A 23,663-nucleotide genomic window follows, 5' to 3' on the forward strand; every position below is an offset into this window, starting at 1 on the left:
CACACAACCCATTGACTTTTTTGGGTATTTACCTCCGGCTCCCGTCTTTGCTCCCCTTGCTGTGGAAATTGTTCCTCGGTGCCATCTTGCAGGCAAGCGTTTTCAAATGCCTCAATTAGTTGCTCCTTAGAGAGTCCTTTGTAGCCGACACCTAATTCACGGGCCTTTGTTTGTAGGCTCACCACAGTCCAGTTCCTGTATCCTGAGGTTCTGGTTTCAGACGTTGATTGGCCGTTGTCCTCCATTTCTTCTGCTCTGATCCCGCCGCTGCCACCAGTTTGTGACGGGGTATGCGACAGAGCAGTAAGGGACACCAGGCCAATGAACAATCCAAGAAGATTTAATGAGACAGGGAGCATAAAACATCCAATAATAAAATGGTTCTTTAGAGTCCACACAAAGGAAAAAGTTCCAGGGAAATCCGACGCCAAGGAAAATGCAACAACAGTCCTTAGATGTGTTCCTTAAATCCGATAGCGTGGCTGAGACAACACAATCCCATGTGGCCACTTGATCTCCAGTCTGCAACAGTCCATACACATTCTCTATGATCCAGCCTCAGCCATAGGTCCTCATCCTTCTCCAGCCGATATCCAACTAACTGAACTAACATGTTCTTCTCTCCTGGGATCAGCCCCTTAGGTGGGCACACCTCCTCCTGGCCATTTGATGCATGAATGGACTTTAGACTGCTGGCTCTGTTATGTTTACCAAGTTGTAGATTGGAGAAGTCCCATGCTGAGAAGAACAATATATATATGCAACCCCCACCAAATCAATGACAATAGCTACTGCTGAAGCCTGATTGCAATATGATACAGGCGGAGGGGAAGGTATGGTAACTTACATCCCAAGACATAGTATTACAGCAAATACAGAGAGAAGGTAAAATACATCACATGGCATCTTATACAAAAATATGGGATGGAGAAAACTACATACATCATGACAGGCACTTACACAGGTCATTAATATTTTCTAGGGGGAAATGTTACAATTTAGAGGGCACAAATGAGGCATTTTACCACGTAAAGGGCACAGTGGTGGCATTAATATGTGGGGGCACAGTGGTGGTAATATGTGGGGGCACAGTGGTGGTATTATGTGGAGGCACAGTGGTGGCATTATGTGGAGGCACAGTGGTGGCATTATTACCATGTGGGGACACAGTGGTGGCATTACTATGTGGGGGCACAGTGGTGGAATTAGTATGTGGGGGCACAGTGGTGTCATTATTAACATGTGGGGACACAGTGGTGGCATTACTATGTGGGGGGGCACAGTGGTGGCATTAATATGTGGGGGGCACAGTGGTGGCATTATTATGTGGAGGCACAGTGGTGGCATTATTATGTGGAGGCACAGTGGTGGCATTATTATGTGGAGGCACAGTGGTGGCATTATTATGTGGAGGCACAGTGGTGGCATTATGTGGAGGCACAGTGGTGGCATTATTACCATGTGGGAGCACAGTGGTGGCATTAATATGTCGGGGCACAGTGGTGGCATTATTACCATGTGGGGACACAATGGTGGCATTATTACCATGTGGGGACATAGTGGTGGCATTACTATGTGGGGGGCACAGTGGTGGCATTACTATGTGGGGGGCACAGTGGTGGCATTATTATGTGGAGGCACAGTGGTGGCATTATTATGTGGAGGCACAGTGGTGGCATTATGTGGGGGCACAGTGGTGGCATTACTATGTTAGGGCACAGTGGTAGCATTAATATGTGGGGGGCACAGTGGTGGAATTAGTATGTGGAGGCACAGTGGTGGCATTATTATGTGGGGGGCACAGTGGTGGCATTACTATGTGGGGGGCACAGTGGTGGAATTATTATGTGGAGGCACAGTGGTGGCATTATTATGTGGGAGGCACAGTGGTGGCATTATTATGTGGAGGCACAGTGGAGGCATTATTATGTGGGGGCACAGTGGTGTCATTATTATGTGGGGGCACAGTGATGGCATTATGTGGGGGGGGCACAGTGGTGGCATTACTATGTGGAGGCACAGTGGTGGCATTATTATGTGGGGGCACAGTGGTGGCATTATTATGTGGGGGCACAGTGATGGCATTATGTGGGGGGGCACAGTGATGGCATTATGTGGGGGGGGCACAGTGGTGGCATTACTATGTGGGGGGCACAGTGGTGGCATTATTATGTGGAGGCACAGTGGTGGCATTATGTGGAGGCACAGTGGTGGCATTATCATGTGAGGGGCACAGTGGTGGCATTATTATGTGGGGGCACAGTGGTGGCATTACTATGTGGGGAGCACAGTGGTGGCATTAATATGTGGGGGCACAGTGGTGGAATTAGTATGTGGGGGCACAGTGGTGTCATTATTACCATGTGGGGACACAGTGGTGGCATTACTATGTGGGGGGGCACAGTGGTGGCATTAATATGTGGGGGGCACAGTGGTGGCATTATTATGTGGAGGCACAGTGGTGGCATTATTATGTGGAGGCACAGTGGTGGCATTATTATGTGGAGGCACAGTGGTGGCATTATTATGTGGAGGCACAGTGGTGGCATTATGTGGAGGCACAGTGGTGGCATTATTATGTGGGGGCACAGTGGTGGCATTAATATGTCGGGGGCACAGTGGTGGCATTATTACCATGTGGGGACACAATGGTGGCATTATTACCATGTGGGGACACAGTGGTGGCATTACTATGTGGGGGGCACAGTGGTGGCATTGATATGTGGGGGGCACAGTGGTGGCATTATTATGTGGAGGCACAGTGGTGGCATTATTATGTGGAGGCACAGTGGTGGCATTACTATGTTAGGGCACAGTGGTAGCATTAATATGTGGGGGGCACAGTGGTGGAATTAGTATGTGGAGGCACAGTGGTGGCATTATTATGTGGGGGGCACAGTGGTGGCATTATTATGTGGGAGGCACAGTGGTGGCATTATTATGTGGAGGCACAGTGGAGGCATTATTATGTGGGGGCACAGTGGTGGCATTATTATGTGGGGGCACAGTGGTGGCATTATTATGTGGGGGCACAGTGATGGCATTATGTGGGGGGCACAGTGATGGCATTATGTGGGGGGGCACAGTGGTGGCATTACTATGTGGAGGCACAGTGGTGGCATTATTATGTGGGGGCACAGTGGTGGCATTATTATGTGGGGGCACAGTGATGGCATTATGTGGGGGGGCACAGTGATGGCATTATGTGGGGGGGCACAGTGGTGGCATTACTATGTGGGGGGCACAGTGGTGGCATTATTATGTGGAGGCACAGTGGTGGCATTATTATGTGGAGGCACAGTGGTGGCATTATTATGTGGAGGCACAGTGGTGGCATTATTATGTGGGGGCACAGTGGTGGCATTATGTGGGGCCACAGTGGTGGCATTATTATGTGGGGGCACAGTGGTGGCATTATTATGTGGGAGGGCACAGTGGTGGCATTATTATGTGGGGGCACAGTGGTGGCATTATTATGTGGAGGCACAGTGGTGGCATTATTATGTGGAGGCACAGTGATGGCATTATTATGTGGGGGGCACAGTGGTGGCATTATTATGTGGGGCCACAGTGGTGGCATTATTATGTGGGGGCATAGTGGTGGCATTATGTGGGGGCACAGTGGTGGCATTATTATGTGGGGGCACAGTGGTGGCATTATTATGTGGGGCCACAGTGGTGGCATTATTATGTGGGGGCATTATTATGTGGGGGCACAGTGGTGGCATTATTATGTGGGGGCACAGTGGTGGCATTATTATGTGGATGTACAGTGGTGCATTATTATGTGGGAGCACAGTGGTGGCAGTGGTGGCATCGGAAGTACGATGCGCAAGTGGAAGACCAATGCCCAAGTTGGAAGACCGATGCTCAAGCGAAAGAACGATGCTCAAGCACAAGAGCAATTCTCAAGTGGAAGACCGAGGCGCAAGTGGAAGACCGAGGCGCAAGTGGAAGACCGAGGCGCAAGTGGAAGACCGAGGCGCAAGTGGAAGACCGAGGCGCAAGTGGAAGACCGAGGCGCAAGTGGAAGACCGAGGCGCAAGTGGAAGACCGAGGCGCACGTGGAAGACCGAGGCGCACGTGGCAGACCGAGGCGCAAGTGGAAGACTGAGGCGCAAGTGGAAGACCGATGCTCAAGTAGAAGACCGATGCTCAAGTAGAAGACCGATGCTCAAGTGGAAGAGTTGAAGACCAATGCACAAGTGGAAGACCAATGCACAAGTGGAAGACCAATGCACAAGTGGAAGACAAGGCAGGGAGCTAGACAGGTAAAGGGCAGGTATAGAATAGAGAAAAATATGTTTTTTAATTTTTAAACCTTTTCTGGCTCTAAGTTTATTATGCTTAGGGGTCTGTAGTCAGATTAAATTCAGACCAGTTTATTTCATTTATTTTTTTTTCAGATCAAATTGAGCCTACCGGCCTGAAATTAATTTCAGGAGATTGTCTCATCGGTAGTTGAATTTCCAAATGTTTTAAATAATTAGCAATGAACCAACTCTATCGGCCAGAAACGAAAATTGTTTGTGAAAGCAGCGGTTATCTGAGCTGCCACCATGCAATACTCTATGCTAATGCTGTATTACATCTGTCTACCAGTGGTGGCCGGAGCCAGATTCACGGCGACCAGATCATTCCATTATCGGAAGAGAGGTATTTCTGATTTGACAATTTTTGCAAAGCAAATATCTCGCAGAAGAAAGCTTCACATATTCTTATGTACAGAACCTTTAGAATAATTTTTCTTGCAATATTTTATGCTGGAGGCACTAATATGATATAGTTATTAATTGTCACATTACAAATAAATCGAAGTGGTCAGCATTCCTTCCCTTCTCCAATTATGTAGACTGCTTGCTACAAGCAGTGCAGAGGCTGCTGTAATCACAGGACCCCTAGCAACAGAGTTTCTTCTACAAACACACAGACTGATAATTTGGTTCGGGTAAGTCATTAATTTATTTTTCATCCATCACTAATATTCTATATTACACACACACACACACACACACACACACAAAGTTAGGGATATTTGGCTTTCAGATGAAATTTCAGGATGATCCTAAAATGTCTAACCTATTCATATGAACTTAATGTGACCTCTAATCTTTTGACTGCACAGATCCAACTGTTTAATGTTTCAGGACTTTTTTGCACAACTCAAGGGTACTTTACACACTGCGACATCGCTAGCGATCTCGTTAGCGATGTGACACGCCAGATCGCAGATGCGATCTGCCGAAATCGCACATGTGACCGGCGCTATAAAAAGACCTATGTGCGATCTCGGCAGATCGCATCTGCGATCTGCCGTGTCACATCGCTAACGAGATCGCTAGTGAAGTCGCAGCGTGTAAAGCACCCTTCACTGTCCTCTAAGGCTAGGTTCACATTTCCGTCAATTTGTATCAGTGTCTTGCTAAATTCTACTAAAAAGGGGGCTGAAAGCCCGTACTTACGAAGCGCTCACTGATATCCTAATCAGGCACGAATACTAAGATTCTTTATAGCAAGATACTTATTTATTTTAATAGCACATGAATGTATAGTCAATGGTACATAGGCATAAGAACTATTTTTTTAGTCATAGAATCTTATACAATAACAGAAATATGCATCAACATTACCGATATGTTGCAGCACGCCTTTCTCATCGGAGGGACTCGATTAATGTGAGAAGGAAACAACATCTGCATCACAGGAACAGTGCGTACGTACACTTCAATGTCCTGGAAGGTTTCCCTAACATTAAGCGAGTCCGGTGTAATTTTATAGGAAAACTTTGTAGGTTGTGTTTAAATGGTCACCAGCATGTGACAGCTGAGTCATGTTCATGTAACTTGACCACAAACTGCTGTGGGCACCAGCAGCTTCCTGCACATTTACTTGTACATCCTGCCAGTTGACAACTGGTCGACCACAGTTTCATGGAGATATTGCAAGGAGACGTTAATTTTACAGGCCAGCTTCCTTGCAACTGTTGTCAAATAACCACAAATTTCCTGACTGTGGAACTGTAAACGTTACTTCCTCATTATCGTAGTTTTGCTTAAGATCTGTTTGATATGTATTCTTTGGTCATAGTGAAATTGGTTATCCAGGGGACATCTTCTCTTTGATACTGAATTATTGATGGATCAAATAATATCTGGGATCACTATATCTTTTGATTATGATCCTTATCTAAATCACATTCAGTCTTCAGTCATATCACATTGGTATCACAATCAGTCACAATCCACGGCTCTGGTAAACAACGGAATCCATTTGGCGCGGACGGGCGGAAGGAACGCAGCTTGTAACGTTTTTTGCATGCTCTCTCTGGCTCCCTGCACACGTAAGTATCCAAGGTAAATATCGGGTAACCAAGCAAAGTCCTTTGCTTAGTTACCCGATATTTACCCTGGCTACGTGTGCAGGGAGCCGACACTTCCCCGCTCGGCTCCGCCCCCTCCTGCACTCGGCATGTACACACACACAGTCACACTCACACTCACCTGTCCCCAGCCATGCAGTCCCCGGCACTGAAGTCCTCAGCGCCACATGGCCCCGCTCGGCTCCACCCACCTCGCACTCCGCTGCCCGCACACATGGCCCCACCCACCTCGCACTCCGCCGCCCGCACACATGGCCCCGCTCGGCTTCACCCACCCCGCCGCCGCACACATGGCCCTGCTCGGCTCCACCCACCCCACACTCCGCACACATGGCCCCGCTCGGCTCCACCCACCCCGCACTCCGCACACATGGCCCCGCTCAGCTCCACCCACCTCGCACTCTGCCGCCCGCACACATGGCCTCGCTCAGCTCCACCCACCTCGCACTCCGCCGCCCGCACACATGGCCCTGCTCGGCTCCACCGACCCCACACTCCGCCGCCCGCACACATGGCCCCGCTTGGCTCCACCCACCTTGCACTCCGCCGCCCGCACACATGGCCCCGCTCGGCTCCACCCACCTCGCAATCCGCCGCCCACACACATGGCCCTGCTCGGCTCCACCCACCCCACACTCCGCCGCCCGCACACATGGCCCCGCTAGGCTCCACCCACCTTGCACTGCGCCGCCCGTACACATAGCCCCGCTCGGCTCCACCCACTCCGCACTCCGCCGTCCACACGCATTCTCGGCGGCCGACTGGGAGATCATCTGTTCGCTCTCAAAAGCTGGCCGGCTATTGTGAACGATCAGCTGATCCTTCTCTCTTTTACAATGGAGTCCGACAATTAATTCTATTCTTGTCATCCGTTGTACAACGCATCAGTCACAAGCGTTAAGCAACGCATGTGACTGATGCAAAACAACGAAAATGTGAACCTAGCCTTAGAAGGAGTTTAATGGCAAAATTCACAACAGGTGTTTGGTCCATGAATCGCCCAATAAATTTTGGGGCTCAATTAGAATTAGTATTATACAGTCCTCCTCATCGTGCTGTTCACATTTTGACATCATGAGACCAAGATGACACCTAACAATTGATCAGCAGCACCGCGCCATTGAGAGACATCAAGCAGGATATTCTCAGACAATAATAGCCACTGAGCTTAGAGTGTCACCAGCAGGCTGTACAGAGATACAGAGAGACTGGAAAAGTCACAGAAAGGCAAAGAAGTGGCCATCCTCTGGCCATATCCTACACTGACTACCGCTTCATTGTGAACAATGCCCTTCGGAACCAGGTGATTAATGCCACAAAACTCCAGGCGCATTTAAGGGAGGTGAGAGGCAGCCAAGTGTCACGTCAGACCATTTGAAACCATTTAGATCAGTGTGGTCTGTGTGCTAGATGACCTGCAATGGTGCCTGATCACACCGGCAGGCAAAAGCATTATCTATGTTCGGAAGGAACCAGTGGGCCTCAGCGCTGTTCACGGATGAAATATATTAAAGGTAAGTCATTCATCTACTCTGCCCTGTAATGAAATAGAAGGACAGTGCTGTCTCTGAGTGAATGAAGCTAATAACCAGCTGAAAGAGCCTAATTCCTAGGTAAATAGAACTCTTAACATTCACTTAACATTTTGTTTTAGGAAAATCTGAAATCTGTATAGTGCATAGTCTTGGAAAATGGAGTGACTAGAGCCAAGCTGCTGTTCTCCTTCTCTGCTGTCAGTATAGAGCCCATGAAGCTTTGTTGAGTCCTCCACCTAGAAGATAACAGCGTTTGTGACTATACATACAGTATGACTGAGGGTAAAGTGGTAATCTGTCAAGTGATAGACTCAAACAAAAGCAAGTAAAACTGGAAGTAATGGTTACACTTTAGATGATGCAAGGATTGTACAGGAAAAGCAGAAATCTATAGGTAACTTGCTTGCAGAAATGAAGTTTAACACAGGGTTCCAGAGATATAAAGACTAACTGATAACTTGCTTGCAGAGATGCAGATATTCACATGAATAGTAAAATAGAAAATGTGGGTAGCATCAAAATAGCAAAGATGAGGCTATTAACACAACACAACCTGCCAATTCTATTATGTTTATGTCTTAGTCTACACAGCAAAGCAGACATGTGACCTGCAGGAAACAGGAATGTCAACTGCAGCGGACAGAGTGGATTTTTTATATTTCTAATAATATAAAAAAGTAAAAGCGGATTTGTCACAAAATTTTATAATATAAACTGCACACATTACTAAATAGAGCTGATAGACCTGAGGAGGCTGCTGTACTTTCTTTGAAAATTCAGGTCAAAATTGCTGTGGAAGTCAGATATTAAGTTGAGTATTTCAAGACTTCAGTGAAATCTCAGCAACAAAGAGGAGGGACATTGTGGAGGTGTCAATCAGACTCAGTGCAGGGAGATTCAGCAGCCGCAGCAGGTAGGAGGGACACTGAGGTGTTGACACTGCAGGAACTGGAAGATCTTTATCTGCCATGGAAGTCTACCAAATTCAATGAGTCCAGGTGGGTGGAAATTGTGTTTAGACTTTCAAAAAGAATTATATAAAATCAGTCTGACATGGATTTTCAAAGTAAGTACAGCAGTCTCACAAGGTCTGAGATGTGCAGTGCCTTGCGAAAGTATTCAGCCCCCTTGAATTTTTCAACCTTTTCCCACATTTCAAGATTCAAACAAATATAAAAATGTTAATGTTCTGGTGAAGAATCAACAACAAGTGGACACAATTGTGAAGATGAACGAGATTAATTACTTATTTTAAACTTTTTTAAAAAATAAACTGAAAATTGGGGCGTGCAATATTATTCATAACCTTTACTTTCAGTGCAGCAAACTCACTCCAGAAGTTGATTGAGGATCTCTGAATGATCCAATGTTGTCCTAAATGACTGATGATGATAAATATAATCCCCTGTGTGTAATCAAGTCTCTTTAAAAATGCCCCTGCTCTGTGATAGTCTCAGGGTTCTGTGTAAAGCGCAGAGAGCATCATGAAGACCAAGGAACACAACAGGCAGGTCCGTGATACTGTTGTGGAGAAGTTTAATGCCGGATTTGGTTACAAAAAGATTTCCACAACTTTAAACATCCCAAGGAGCACTGTGCAAGCGATCATATTGAAATGGAAGGAGTATCATACCACTGCAAATCTACCAAGACCCGGCCGTCCATCCAAACTTTCATCTCACACAAGGAGAAGACTGATCAGAGATGCAGCCAAGAGGCCCATGATCCCTCTGGATGATCTGCAGAGATCTACAGCTGAGTTGGGAGAGTCTGTCCATAGGACAACAATCAGTCATACACTGCACAAATCTGGCCGTTATGGGGGAGTGGCAAGATGAAAGCCATTTCTCAAAGATATCCATAAAAAGTGTAATTTAAAGTTTGCCACAAGCCACCTGGAGACCCGAAACATGTGGAAGAAGGTGCTCTGCTCAGATGAAACCAAAATCAAACTTTTTGGGCACAATGCCAAACGATATGTTTGGCATAAAAACAACAGAGCTCATCACCCTAAACACACCATCCCCACTGTCAAACATGGTGGTGGCAGCATCATGGTTTGGGCCTGCTTTTTTTCAGCAGGGACAGGGAAGATGGTTAAAATTGATGGGAAGATGGATGAAGCCAAATACAGGACCATTCTTGAAGAAAACCTGTTGGAGTCTGCAAAAGACCTGAGACTGGGACGGAGATTTGTCTTCCAACAAGACAATGATCCAAAACATAAAGCAAAATCTACAATAGAATGGTTCACAAATAAACGTATCCAGGTGTTAGAATGGCCGAGTCACAGTCCAGACCTGAACCCAATCGAGAATCTGTGGAAAGAGCTGAAAACTGCTGTTCACAAACGCCTCCATCCAACCTCACTCAGCTCCAGCTGTTTACAAAGGAAGAATGGGCAAGAATTTCAGCCTCTCCATGTGCAAAACTGATAGACACATACCCCAAGAGACTACAGCTGTAATCGCAGCAAAAGGGGGTGCTACAAAGTATTAAATTACAGGGGGTGAATAATATTGCACGCCACAATATTCTGTTTATTATTTTTTATAAAAGTTTAAAATAAACAATACATTTCCTTCCTCTTCACAATTGTGTCACTTGTTGTTGATTCTTCACCAGAACATTAACATTTTTATCTTTATGTTTGAAGCCTGAAATGTGGGAAAAGGTTGAAAAATTCAAAGGGGCTGAATACTTTCGCAAAGCACTGTATTTAATATTGTTAGTTTTGAGAAATATGATAAAAGATTTGATTTAAAGAAAATGTAATTTGTTGACTCCCTTTTAAAAAAAATCATAACGAGAACAACTGATAACTCACAAATGAGTGCATTTCACATATTAGGAAGGAAAGCAATACACACGGGCTGACATATTTTGCAGCCATAGCTTCATATTAAAAAGTAAGAGTTACAAATCCTCATAGCAGGAATGAGCCGTAAACTCCAGTGAGCAATATCAGTGCTCTTAGTTTAAACAGCAGCAAACCCTACATGACGGATGCCGTCCCTCTGCCGGGGCCGAGGCTGAAGCTTTAATTTACAACATTCCCTTCAAAGCTGCCCAATGAAACAATCTGCGTTTGATTTACTACAAATAAGATGGGCCGGAGCAATCTCTGCCCAAATTACATTTTAGGGCGACGAGAAGCCGTTTGCATTACTGGAAGCCCAACAGCCGTCAGTGATATTACTGGGAACCTTTTTTCTAATGTATGGTCCCGGCCAGTGTACGTGGTCCATAGTGAGGGGGGTAAAGGTTTATTTATAAGAACAAACAAGATGAATATCTATCGCATACATATTTCTAGACTTTACCACCCATTAGGACTAAAATGCACTGGAATACCTATCTATTACAATACATTATTACTAGTAAGTAGTGCTGAGCTAACTGCTCGGAGCACTTAAACATTTTTGATGCTCGGTGGAGTATAATGGAAGCCAATGGAGAACTCGATCATTTTTCCAGAAGATCTTCCATTCTAAAGGCTGCTTTACACGCAGCGATGTCGCTAGCGATCGCACCCGCTCCCGTCCTTTGTGCATCACGGGCAAATCGCTGCCCGTGGCGAACAATATTGCCAGTACGCGTCACACATACTTACCGTCCTGACGACATCGCTGTGGCCACCGAACAAACTCTTTCTTAAGGGCATGGTGCGTTCGGCGTCACAGCAACATCACACAGCGGGCCACGAATAGAAGCAGAAGGACAGAGAGCAGCAGCATGAACGTCACTCCCACCTCATTGCCGGAGGACGCAGGTACGGTTTTGTTCGTCGTTCCCGGGGTGTCACACGTAGCGATGTGTGCTGCCTCAGGAACAACGAACAACCTGCGTCCTAAACGAGCAACGACATTTTGAAAATGAACGACGTGTCAACAATCAACGATTTTGTGAGTATTTTAGATCGTTAGCAGTCGTAAGTGTCACACACAACGACGTCGCCAACGAGGCCAGATGTGAGTCACGAATTCCGTGACCCCAGAGATATCTCGTTAGCGATGTCGCTGTGCGTAACGGGGCCTTAAGAGATCTCTATTGACTTCTATTATACTTGGTAAAGGAGCACTCGAGCATCAAAATGCTCATTAAGCTTACGGAGCACACAAGCATCAAGCAGGTCACTCATCACTACCCATAACTAAAAAGCTGCAGGGTTCGAGAGGAACTGTAAAATCTTTATCTGCCATGGAGGCCAACCCAATACATTGCGACGGCCACCAATGGGGTGAGAAAAAAAAGTTAAACAGGCAATCAGTAGTAATGACTTTGCAGGCACTGCCTCCCCAAACTGAGGGCTTACCTAGGTATGTCATGGGCACCTAGTTTTTTGAACTAGAAGTGCCAAGCGCCAGAGCAAACGAAAGCACTTTTATTGTAGTGAATGGAGAAAGCTGCATACGTGCTTGGAAACACAACATCGGACCTAGTTCTCCAGATCAGCAGTAGAACTGGCATCTACCAGACTCTTACGGCATATCCGGTGGAATGTCTAAATCAAAAATAGATTTCCTCTTTAAAGGATTGTTTCCAACATTAAACGTTAAGATGAGCAAATTTTGAAAAATTTGATTTGGGTTTGAATAGTCCAACTTGGCCCAAAAAAGTTGATTGGAATCAAATTGATTACACATGAATCAAAAATGTTTTGAAGAGATGTTTACTATACTCTGAGGCCTCTCCAGCATCCAAAAGACCATAAAAAGAGCCACTGCATCTGCCCACACAGTCCTCTGGCCTTCCTGCGCTGACTAGTCCTCAAGCAATCACTTGAAGCACAACAGATCAGTGTCCATGACGGGGGTCAGGCCCTACATGACTGCGTGAGGCCTAGTCAGTTTGAAGACCGGAGAGCCAAAGAAAATCCGGTGGCTAGGAGATCAAAGACCAGAGGACCAGGAAGGGAGCTGAAGTGGTAGGACAGGTGACTGTTGATCCTAAGATAGCTGAGTATGTTTTATCATTTTCTTTCAACCCCTTCTCAGTTCTCTGTTTCTTTTTATCATTTGGACTCTGGAGAGTGCTTAGTATTAGAGATGAGTGGACCCGTGGAAGTTTGGTTTCGGCGGGTTGAGCCAAACTTTAAATTAAGATTGGTTTGGGATCAGAACACCAATGGAAGTCACTAATTGGGCAGTTTGGGTCTCCAGCCGCATTCAGCCATAAACAGATAACTTCCCGGAGTAGGTGGGCGCCGTCGTTCTATTTTTTTTTTTTGTTTGGTACACCGTACATCCAATCACTCTGTTGTTACTTCCAGTGCGAGCAGATCAAACACTACAAGAGGCTTGCACTAGGCTACTAGGCTGAGCACTAAGCAATGCTCGCACAAGTCGTGTGCATACGTAAAGCGCCCGAACTTCAAAGCTAAACTTTGGGGGGGTTTTAAAGTCTGTAATTGGTACGAACACTGAATCTCGGGTTCGCTTAGCTCTACTTAGAATGTAATAAATGCCTCTTTGGGATACTTAATTCATAACAAACCAATTCAATACTGGCCTAATTTTTCAGGTTATTTGGACTATGCACGCTCGTATGAAAAAGTAAAAAAAATTGGCTCAACTTGATTGATAACGTTGACCCAATTCCTGGTCCACGAAGTAAGCCAACAAAACGCCGGCCTATATGTTGCAAATCCGAGTTTTCTGACGGATTTAATCAGTTAAAAATCGATTGACGCTTCTAAAATTATCACTCGTCCATAACGTGATAACTTTTTGATCGCTGGAGGTTCAACTATTGATCCAAGAGCTCTGAAATGTAGAATATGGAGCAGCGCACCACTTTGGCTAATTGTGACAATTCCATAAACAAATGATCAATGCATTTCAGCGTCTCGACCTCGATATTGGCCTGAAAAGCCAAGTGTTAACGTTTAAAGTTGGGAATATTCTTTTAAAACGGGCATTTCAGCACGCTGGTGGTTGTAGTTTGCTCTTCTAAAATATAAACTGTTCCTATAATTTTAATGTTTTGATAAATAATATATACATAACAATGGAAAAACATTTCACTCTGTTCTGTTTCATTTTACCATCTGGATGAGAAGAAACAAATCCCGATGTTATCCCTAAGTAACCTAGACATTTGCATTAGAAATTTCAGTTTTGTTGGTGGAAAGTAGGATGCAACAAACAATTACAGCTTATTACTGCGCTGATTTGTGCTCCTGGAAACTATAATTATCCCCGCAGTTCTCGGCTGAATTTGTCGAAATCTGGCTATGAGCGCAGATTGGTAACCGGGTGCGTGTACTGGTTAACAAAGATTTGTTACTAACACGGGGGTTTATAGAATACAAACTTACAGGCTTAGATCAGTTTTCAGAAGTCACCAATGTTTTGCATCCACTGATTTTTCTTTGTAAAAATAGTTCTGTTTTTGGACTTCGTTTATGAATTGGAAAAAGTTTCCTTACATGATACAGAACAGGAGAACAGGATTCATCGGTGGGTCAAGTGCCTGTAGGATTTAATGTGGCTTTCTACTATTTGTTCTATTTTTAAGCTCTGCTTACCTTTTTTTTCGGGTTCATTTTACACATTCTTCAAGCCAAAGTGTAAATAGTTACAAAAATTTAGAAAATTTATAAAAATGTAAATCAATTTTTTCCAACACTATAAAAGTGTCCAAACAATACAAACTAATAAAATATTGCATTATCCATAAAAAAAACCCAACAGAATTATAGGTCATCTTGACAACACATTCTTCAAGTTAAATTGTAAAAGTTTCAAAAATGTAGAAAAATATAAAAAAATATAGAAAAATTTAAAAATCGATTTTTTCCAATCTATCACATAAAAGTATCTCAACAAAACAACCCAAAGTAATAAAATATTGCATTATTTAGACTTAAAAAAAACGAATTACAGGTCATCTTAGCAACACAAAAAAGATAAATGAAAAGTAATGAAAGAGTCAAATGTACCGGGTATCAAGCAAAAAGTAAACAAGCTGAAATACAGCCCCATCCGTTTTGTATTTAGCCAAAAAGTTCTACTTTGGTTTCATCTGACCAGAGTAACTTCTTCCACAAGCCATGTAGGGGACAGTGCTAAAATGTGTCAGAAGGTGCTCTGGTCAGATGAGACCAAGTAGAACGTTTTAGGGCTAAATGCAAAATGCAATGTGTGATGGAAAACTAACAATGCACTAAAAACACCATTCCCATCGTCACACATGGTGGAGGCAGCAACATGCTGTGGGGAGACTTTTCTTCAGCAGGGGCAGGGAAGCTGATCATAGTTGATGGATAAAAAAAAAGGGCAATCTTGGAGGAAAACCGGTTAGAGGCAGAAAAAGACTTGAGACTGGGGCATAGGCTCACCTTCCAGCAGGACAACGACCCTCAACATCCTGCCAGAGGCTTCAATGGATGGTTTAGATCAAAGCATATTCATGTGTGTGAATGGACCAGTCACTGTTGACCTAAAACCCATTGAGAAACTGTGGCAAGACTTGAAAATTGCTGTTTTGTCATTCTCCATCCTATCTCACTGAGTTGGAGCTTGCGTGCAAAAAAGAAAGTGCAAAAATGTCACCTCTAGATGTGCAAATCTGGTACAGACATACCCCAAAAAACTTGCAGCAGTAATTGCAGCAAAAGGTGGCCCAACAAAGTATTCACCTCGGGGGGGCTGAATACAAATGCAAGTCACAATTTTCAGATTTAGATTTTTAAAATATTTAGAAAGCCTATTATTTGCTTTACACTTCCCAAATACTAGCTAGTTTGTGTTGGTACATCGCATAAAAAGTGGGTGTAACATGAAAAAATGTGGAAAAATTCATGGTGTATGAATACTTTTTAAAGCATTGTATTTCCGGTTTATATTTTGTTTAATGGTATTTAAAGATCAAAAAATCTCTGAGAAACTTTTTAAATTCTACAGATTTTATTAAAATACAGTACAAAAATACAAAAGCTGTACAGCAAGGAACACATCTGAGGCTTTAGTCCCGAATATTGTGCGCAGGGCAGGCTGTTCCTGAGAATGTACCTCTGCGGTAAGTGCAATTTGGTTTTCCTTCTATTTTCCGACTTGACTCCTGTTTAACTACAGAAGAAAAAGCTGCCCCAACAATGGCAGGGAATCATACATGGGTAGACTGATTATTTCAATAGCTAGGCCAGACCCCTTCTATGTTTATGTATTGTGTAACGCTGCGTCCTTGCAGTCCTCCTCCTGCAGGGATATGCTGTCACTCACTGCCGCATCCGGCTCCTTCCATGCTGCTTGGTGACTCTGCTCGCCTCCACGTGGGCTTCTCCCCCTGCCTTCGGTAACTCTCCTAAGACATGCGCATTGCTGAGAGGCACTGGGTATTTAAAGGCAAGCTCCCACTAGGGGAGGTGCCTGATCAACATCCTAGTTTAACTAATTAGTATCCAGTGCTCTAGCCAGCTAGTTGTCAGGTCCCCTTGTCCATTCTGCTCTGTTGGTTCTAGTGTCTTTGACTGTCCAGCCTGGCCGTGCCTCCAGCCTCAGCTACCCCAGAGACAGTGCCTGTCCAGCCTGGCTGTGCCTCCAGCCTCAGCTACAACAGTTGTCCTTGCTACACCAAAGACCGTGCCTGTCCAGCCCGGCTGTGGCTCCATCCGCAGCTACCCTTGAAGTCCTTGCTACACCAAAGACCGTGCCTGTCCAGCCCGGCTGTAGCTCCATCCACAGCTACCCTTGTAGTCCTTGCTACATCAGAGACTGTGCCTGTCAGCCCAGCCGTGCCTCTAGCCTCAGTAACTCTGGTGGCCCTTACTATACCACAGACTATGCCTTTCTGTCCTGGCCATGCCATCTGCTTCTGCTACCCTCGTGGTCCCTGTCTACACTTGAGACCCAGCCCAGGCTGCTCCTGTGTTGGTCCCTGCCCTGGTCTTTACCCCACAAAAAGATAGGCCCAGAGTCCCCCTGTAGTCCAGTAGGTCCACTCATGTTCACCGCAGTACCATCTCTGGCGGCGAGCGTTACATATTGTCTATAAAGAGAGAAAGGGGCTGGTTTAGTCGATGAATTGAGCAATCATCCAGCCCCTCCAAATATTGAGGACATGACGTCTTGTATCGAACACTGGTCCCATATCAGACCCAGCATGGACTAAGTACCTAACGATAGGGGAACATGGCGGAATTAGTTATATAAGTTACTAATATAGTTTAATATGAAGCATACATGTATATATTTCATTGGAAACCCCCCCCCCCTTAAAAGTTGTATTATGTAACGTTGCTGGTATCCTGGAATATGCATTGACATACAGACTATTCTAAGTAGGAGATTAATATGAGGGATATAAATAGAAGCCACAAAAATAAATTGTCAATTTCTCAAGACCAAGGACATTCGACTTATGTTTATAATTAGTGGTTAGCAAAATGATTTGCAGCACCCTGGTCTGGCGGCTATAGGCCCTGCGGACTCCTACTGTCTGCCGGCATTTCCGATGCCTCATCGGATTAGTAGGCCTGGAACAACGATAAACCGCAACGATGATGTCACACCAGTCCTACAAATCAGAAGAAGCCTCGGGGATGCTGGCCGGTGGAAGGTTCACAGGGCTCCTGGTCTAGTGACGTGACTGGGGCCCCCAAAAAGTTGTTGATCATCTCTATGTAAAACCAATATTTACATGGATGAATCAATAGTTCAAAAATGGAGGTTTTACCGCACCCCAAAAAAAAAAATCAGCAATGTCTGCAGGTAGCGGGGCTACTAAAACCCAAACTATAAAACATTAAAATATTATATAATTAATACATGAGCATGATAGACCCTCCGGTTCAATGGGAGCCATTTTATTACTACTACCGGTACCTCTACATGATAGCGATGTGGCCTCTTCTAGCAATCGTTGGACATCTAAAAGCTCATGGCTCCCAACCATTGCCCTCTATAGCCTCTAAAACGTAAACCTCTACATTGCATAAAAGGTTTCAAGACAAGTCAGGAAATTGGGCTTTGGTCCACGGAATTTCTATTAAAAAAGTAAATCCACCATAATACTTCTTTTGACAGGTCCCGAAAATGATGACGCTATGACACTATTGATTCCATGAGCTTTGTGACCGATGGAGCAAAGGAGTTTAAGGGCTTTACCGAGCACTACGGGCTTGGTCTACTTGGGAATGTTGATGGATGGGATAATCCGAGGTGTCCCTGGGACACGTCAGAAGTCATTACGACGAATTTTCTATTGCAATTACAACTCAAGGATATTATCAGTACCTAGAAAAATCAGAGAGAAGCACAACGGAAACAGACACAACGTTTACATTCATTGCTGCATAAATCGAAGTATAGTTTGGTATCCCGGTTTGTTGTGGACCTGATCTTCAGGTTCCATGTTTTGCCCATTAATGATGCCGGCCTGCTTAAAGCAACAGCCTGAAGGAAAGGTCCTTCACGCAAGGATCCAAGGTTAGAAAGCTCCCGATCCTGCACCGCCCGTTGCAGTGCGTGTCAGCGGAGAGTCCCGTCAAGTCACAGAGGCTTCTTGGAGTGGTGCGATTTCCTATAAGCATTTGGGTCTACTGCATTCCTGTACATGTTCCGGTAGATTTTCTCCATACTCTCCTCGAATATGATCCTATAACTCTTTCCTTTGTATGCGGATGCTCTGTTGCACCAGAATTCACCATTGTCCAAGTGGACGGACTTTTCCTGCGGGAATGAGAGGCTGCGGATGAAGCATGGAAAGAAGGTTTACTAATTACCAAGATTCCTTAAAAGAAGCATAAAAAAAAAAAAAAAAAGCGAAAAAAGATCAACACATTTTTAGCTGAAGGTAAAGGATACTCCATTAATTGAAATAAGGCCTGTCGTAAATTTAGTCCAATCAGCAAAGAGATTCATTAATGAAAATGCATGACTAATTAGCAATTACTTCCCAAAGTCCTCTAGGGCTGTTTGTTTTTACCTTGTTAGGCTATGTGCGCACACAGCGGTTTTTTCACGCTGCGTTTGTGCGTTTTTAGCCGCAAAACGCACAAAAACGCAAAAAACACGCACCAGCGGCAAAAATTCACCAGTAAAAACCGCATGTGTTTTTACCGCGTTTCGGTGCGTTTTTCCAATGCATCGCATGGGTGAAAAATGCAGTAAAACACAGGAAAGAATTGTCCATTTTTTTTTTTAGCTCAAAAACGCATCTAAAAAAAAAAAAAGTTGTGTGCGGACAGCAAAAATGAAGTCAGACTTTGCTGGGAAAGCAAAGTCATGCAATTTTGAGCCCAAAAAATGCACCAGAAAAATACGCAAATACGCCACGAAAAACGCTCACTGCGCACATAGCCTTACTACTGATTACATCCAATGGTTGTGCAGCTACTGGTCATGCATGCATTGGGATCCACTATGCTTTTGTAGCAGATCTTTCTCTGTTGCAATATGTGATGGGATCGGCTATGCTTCTGTAGTAGATCTCCCTCTCTGTGGCAATGTGTGATGGGATCCACTATGCTTCTGTAATAGATTTCTCTCTCTGTGGCAATGTGTGATGGGATCCGCTATGCTTTTGTAGTAGATTTCTCTCTCTGTGGCAATGTGTGATGGGATCTGCTATGCTTCTATAGTAGATCTCTCTCTCTGTGGCAATGTGTGATGGGATCCACTATGCTTCTGTAGTAGATCTCTCTCTCTCTCTCTGGCAATGTGGAATGGGATCCACTATGCTTCTGTAGTAGATCTCCCTCTCTGTGGCAATGTGTGATGGGATCCACTATGCTTCTGTAGTAGATTTCTCTCTCTGTGGCAATGCGTGATGGGATCTGCTATGCTTCTGTAGCAGATCTCTCTCTGTGGCAATGTGTGATGGGATCCACTATGCTTTTGTAGCAGATCTTTCTCTCTCTGTTGCAATATGTGATGGGATCGGCTATGCTTCTGTAGTAGATCTCCCTCTCTGTGGCAATGTGTGATGGGATCCACTATGCTTCTGTAGTAGATTTCTCTCTCTGTGGCAATGTGTGATGGGATCTGCTATGCTTCTGTAGTAGATCTCTCTCTCTGTGGCAATGTGTGATGGGATCCACTATGCTTCTGTAGTAGATCTCTCTCTGTGGCAATGTGGAATGGGATCCACTATGCTTCTGTAGTAGATCTCTCTCTCTGTGGCAATGTGTGATGGGATCCAGTATGCTTCTGTAGCAGATCTCTCTCTCCCTGTGCAATAAGTCAGTGCATTCCACTAAAACTGCCCTGACCAAAATTACTAACGTCTTACATAACACCAAAGCTAACAGAAAATTCTCCATACTCCTTCTAGAGATGTCCTCTGTCTTCAACACAGTCGACCACTCCCTCCTACTACAGATCCTTTCTTCTCTGGATATCACAGATCTTGTCCTCTCCTGGATCTCCTCATACCTTTCCAACCGCACATTTAGTGTCTCCCTCTCCCACACTACCTCCTCATCCCACCCTTTGTCAGTGCCCCTCAAGGCTGTGTCCTTGTGTCCTGGGATATCTACTCTTCTCCATCTATACTTTTTGCCTCCTCCATCTCAAAGTCCCATGACGTCCAGTACAATCTATATGCTGATGACACTCTACCTCTCTGGCCCAGACATCACCTCTCTCCTCGAGAATCCCAGTGTCTATCGGCCATATACGCCTTCTCCTCCCACTTCCTAAAGCTCAATGTGGACAAGTCTGAACTCATCCTTTTTCTTCCATCTCACCTAACTCTCCATTTAGACATTTAGTTTATAAACTATAGTTGAATTATCTTAAAGATTTTTTTAAAATTAGGCGGGAAAACTTCAAAAACAGTTTTACAGCCATTCTGACTTTTTGTTTCTTTACGGAGGTGGTGCACTACAAAGCAAAGTGGCCACAACGGTGTAAAGCGGAAACATTCTGCCTGTGAACGGTGCTATCGCCGTCCACTCATCCCCCATCACATGACCCGGGCTGCAGTGACCTCTGATCTCTGGTGATGTCACGTCAACTTCCGGAATTGGAAGGTGACCCGCCATCACCAAGGCGGGACCCAGTCTCCGTGAGTGACTGAGCTGTGGCCGGAGTTTCACCGCACATCACAGCCCAGCATCGTTCGTGCTTGTGGCACTCTGTGGTGAAGGAGAGGGCGCGTGAGATGCTGGACTGCGATGTGTGATGACACTCTGCCCACAGCTCAGTCACTCACGAAGGCTGGGTACCGTCTCGGTGATGCTGAGTCAACGTCCAATTCCAAAAGTTGACGTTACAACACCGGACATCAGTGGTCACTGCAGCCCGGGTCACGTGACACATAGCGATAGCGCTGCTCACAGGCAGAATGCACAACAGAAGGTATTTAGAAAAAGCCTTCTGTCTCAGCTTTACATCGATGTGGTCACTATTCTTTGTAGTGGACAACCTCTCTAAGTATACCAACCTCCTTAACCCCAAGAGATCTATTAAATACTCTTTTCCATTGTGAAATCAAGTGACAGATCTGCTTAAGTCAACCACTTTCTTAAATGAAAGCTTTGAAGGCCACTTCCATAATCTTCTCCCACCTTCTCCACTTCTTTAGGTCCTAAAGTCTATTACCAATATACATAAGACAATGGGTGGGGGGTTGGTGGTTTGTCCATCACGTCTTTCCCTCAACAATCGTATCAGGACCAAATAACAGGCACAAAATAAAGGAGGACTTCATCATTAAAGGCTTCAAGAAGACCTCTTCTGCTCCTTGTTCATATTCTCATCAACCAACTAGAACATGTAGTTGGACTTTCTTAGGCTCAAATTGTACTCCTTTCCGGGGTGGAAAGATGATATTTGTAGCGTGAGCAGTAATGTGGGGTTGTCCTTATTTATCGGTCATAGACTTTAGGACTTCACATGGATTAAGCTATATGTGCATCACGATAAGGCATCCCCTCTAAATTACATCAGGAATGTTGTTACACAACACCTATCCAAATACAATACATCTCAAAAAATAAAAAATAAATGAAGGAACAAAGACAAAAAAAGTGACTGGTCTTCAGAAGCTCCGGTGTCTGCTGGGGACCTCTTCCAAGTTTCCTCGAAGTTCAGCCTGCAGGCAAACCATCTCTGCAGCTTCGCACGGAGGGAATCTCTGCAGCATCCAACCTCCCGGTAATAAAAATACATTTTTAGTACCAGTGGATTTAATTAAAAGGAGTTGGTACCTAAATAGACTGTACAAGCGGGAACGGCTCTCCGAGGATTGTTAATGTACTGTCCCATTACACAAAAAGTGTGCCCACGGGCGGACTGACTAGATAAAAAGAGAACGTAGCGCGGCGCGCGTGCTGAATCTCACAGCGCAGATTTGGCTCAGGGGGAACAGGAAGGGAGAGGGTTAATGTCAGGACTGTGTGATAACTGGAGAGATACACTGATAAATTACCAAGAAACAGACAAAGGGGTAGGGATCACTGTCAGTATGTGGGTTGTCCAGCACTGTCATTAAGATCAAAAATCCCCAAATGGAAGTCTTTGAAATGTAAATCCATCAACACCTTCATTTATTTTATCTGTTGCTGCACTCCAGAGAAATAGAATGTTTATTCATATGCAAATTAGGTTTTAAGTGCTCAGGGTATGACTGAGCATGTCCTAATCTTCTCCCATCAAAGTTGTTTCCACGCCCATCACCAGTCTCTTTAGCTGGGTTGATAGGTCTCTGAGTGACCTCCCGCAAATAAATCAGATAGCGAGTTATCAATCAATCTGAACAGGCAGGTGCTGGGCAGGGAAATAACCTCAGAAGGCAGACACTTGAGAAGTGCTCTGTCACTCCCAAAGCACTTAACACCTCATTTGCATATAAATGAACATGCTGGTTTCTTAGGAAAGCAGCAACAGACAGAAGATATAAAGGGGTCAATGGATTTACATTTCAAGAATCTTTATGTCCACATATACGATTGAGGGAGAAGGGGTGATCTTACTGCCAGATTACCTTTAAAAAGGAAAAAAAAACAATAATTTAAATAAAAAAAAATAAAAAATCACCTGATCAATCCCCCAAATCATTTTTAATTTGTAATAGCGGTACGATTTTACAGGGAAACTTTAAACCTGGACAACCATTATAGGGTACTTGGACTCCGCTCACTTCTACATTGGTGACGTCACATCTACCGATACCTGTCAGGAGGTCCGTGTGCACGATTGGCAGGTATTGTGTCATCCAATAGGACACATACACATGTAAATTAGATATTTCGATCAAGCACGCAACCCGACAGGTATCAGTGGATCTGACCTCACCAATGCGGAAGGGATGGGGGCCGGAATACCCCCTTAATAAATCTGAAAAATGTGCACAAACACACGTCAGCTGGAGTCCTGCTTGGTGTGTGGTCCTGCACCTCAGGGGAAAACCGAAATATATCTTATTGCAAAGACCAGAGGCTGTCAAATCTCAAAAATTAGTGAACCCCCCCCCACACACTCACCTGTCCTGCAGTAACTCCTCGTCGTTGCTGTGATCCGGCTCCTTCCAGGACACATTCTTGTCCTAGTAAGATAACAATAGGGTGAGACCCATTATTATGAATTAACGCTTTCAAGACTGGCCAGAATACTTTACATTTCCCTAAATCTGAAATACAGCAGCAATTCAGGGTCTTGTTTTCAGGGAACATGTAGATTCTGCTCACAGAATTTTGGAATATTTATATTATATATATATATATATATATATATATATATATACACATACATATACACACACATATATATATACATATACACACACATTATATATATATATAT

General features: G+C 44.6%; 1 protein-coding gene across 1 annotated transcript in view; it reads right to left on the minus strand.

Moving 5' to 3' along the window:
* Window positions 1–15,822: 15,822 nt before the first annotated feature.
* SPATA6 (spermatogenesis associated 6) overlaps window positions 15,823–23,663 on the minus strand; it is a 121,819-nt gene continuing 113,978 nt past the window's right edge. Inside the window, exons 8-9 of the mRNA XM_075320535.1 lie at window positions 23,345–23,406; window positions 15,823–18,603 (exon numbers count right to left, since the gene is read on the minus strand). Coding sequence (XP_075176650.1) covers window positions 18,408–18,603; window positions 23,345–23,406 — 258 coding nt within the window. The 3' untranslated portion in view covers window positions 15,823–18,407. The remainder of the gene's footprint in view (window positions 18,604–23,344; window positions 23,407–23,663) is intronic.

This window comes from Anomaloglossus baeobatrachus, chromosome 8, assembly GCF_048569485.1.
Source record: "Anomaloglossus baeobatrachus isolate aAnoBae1 chromosome 8, aAnoBae1.hap1, whole genome shotgun sequence".
NCBI lineage: Eukaryota > Metazoa > Chordata > Amphibia > Anura > Aromobatidae > Anomaloglossus > Anomaloglossus baeobatrachus.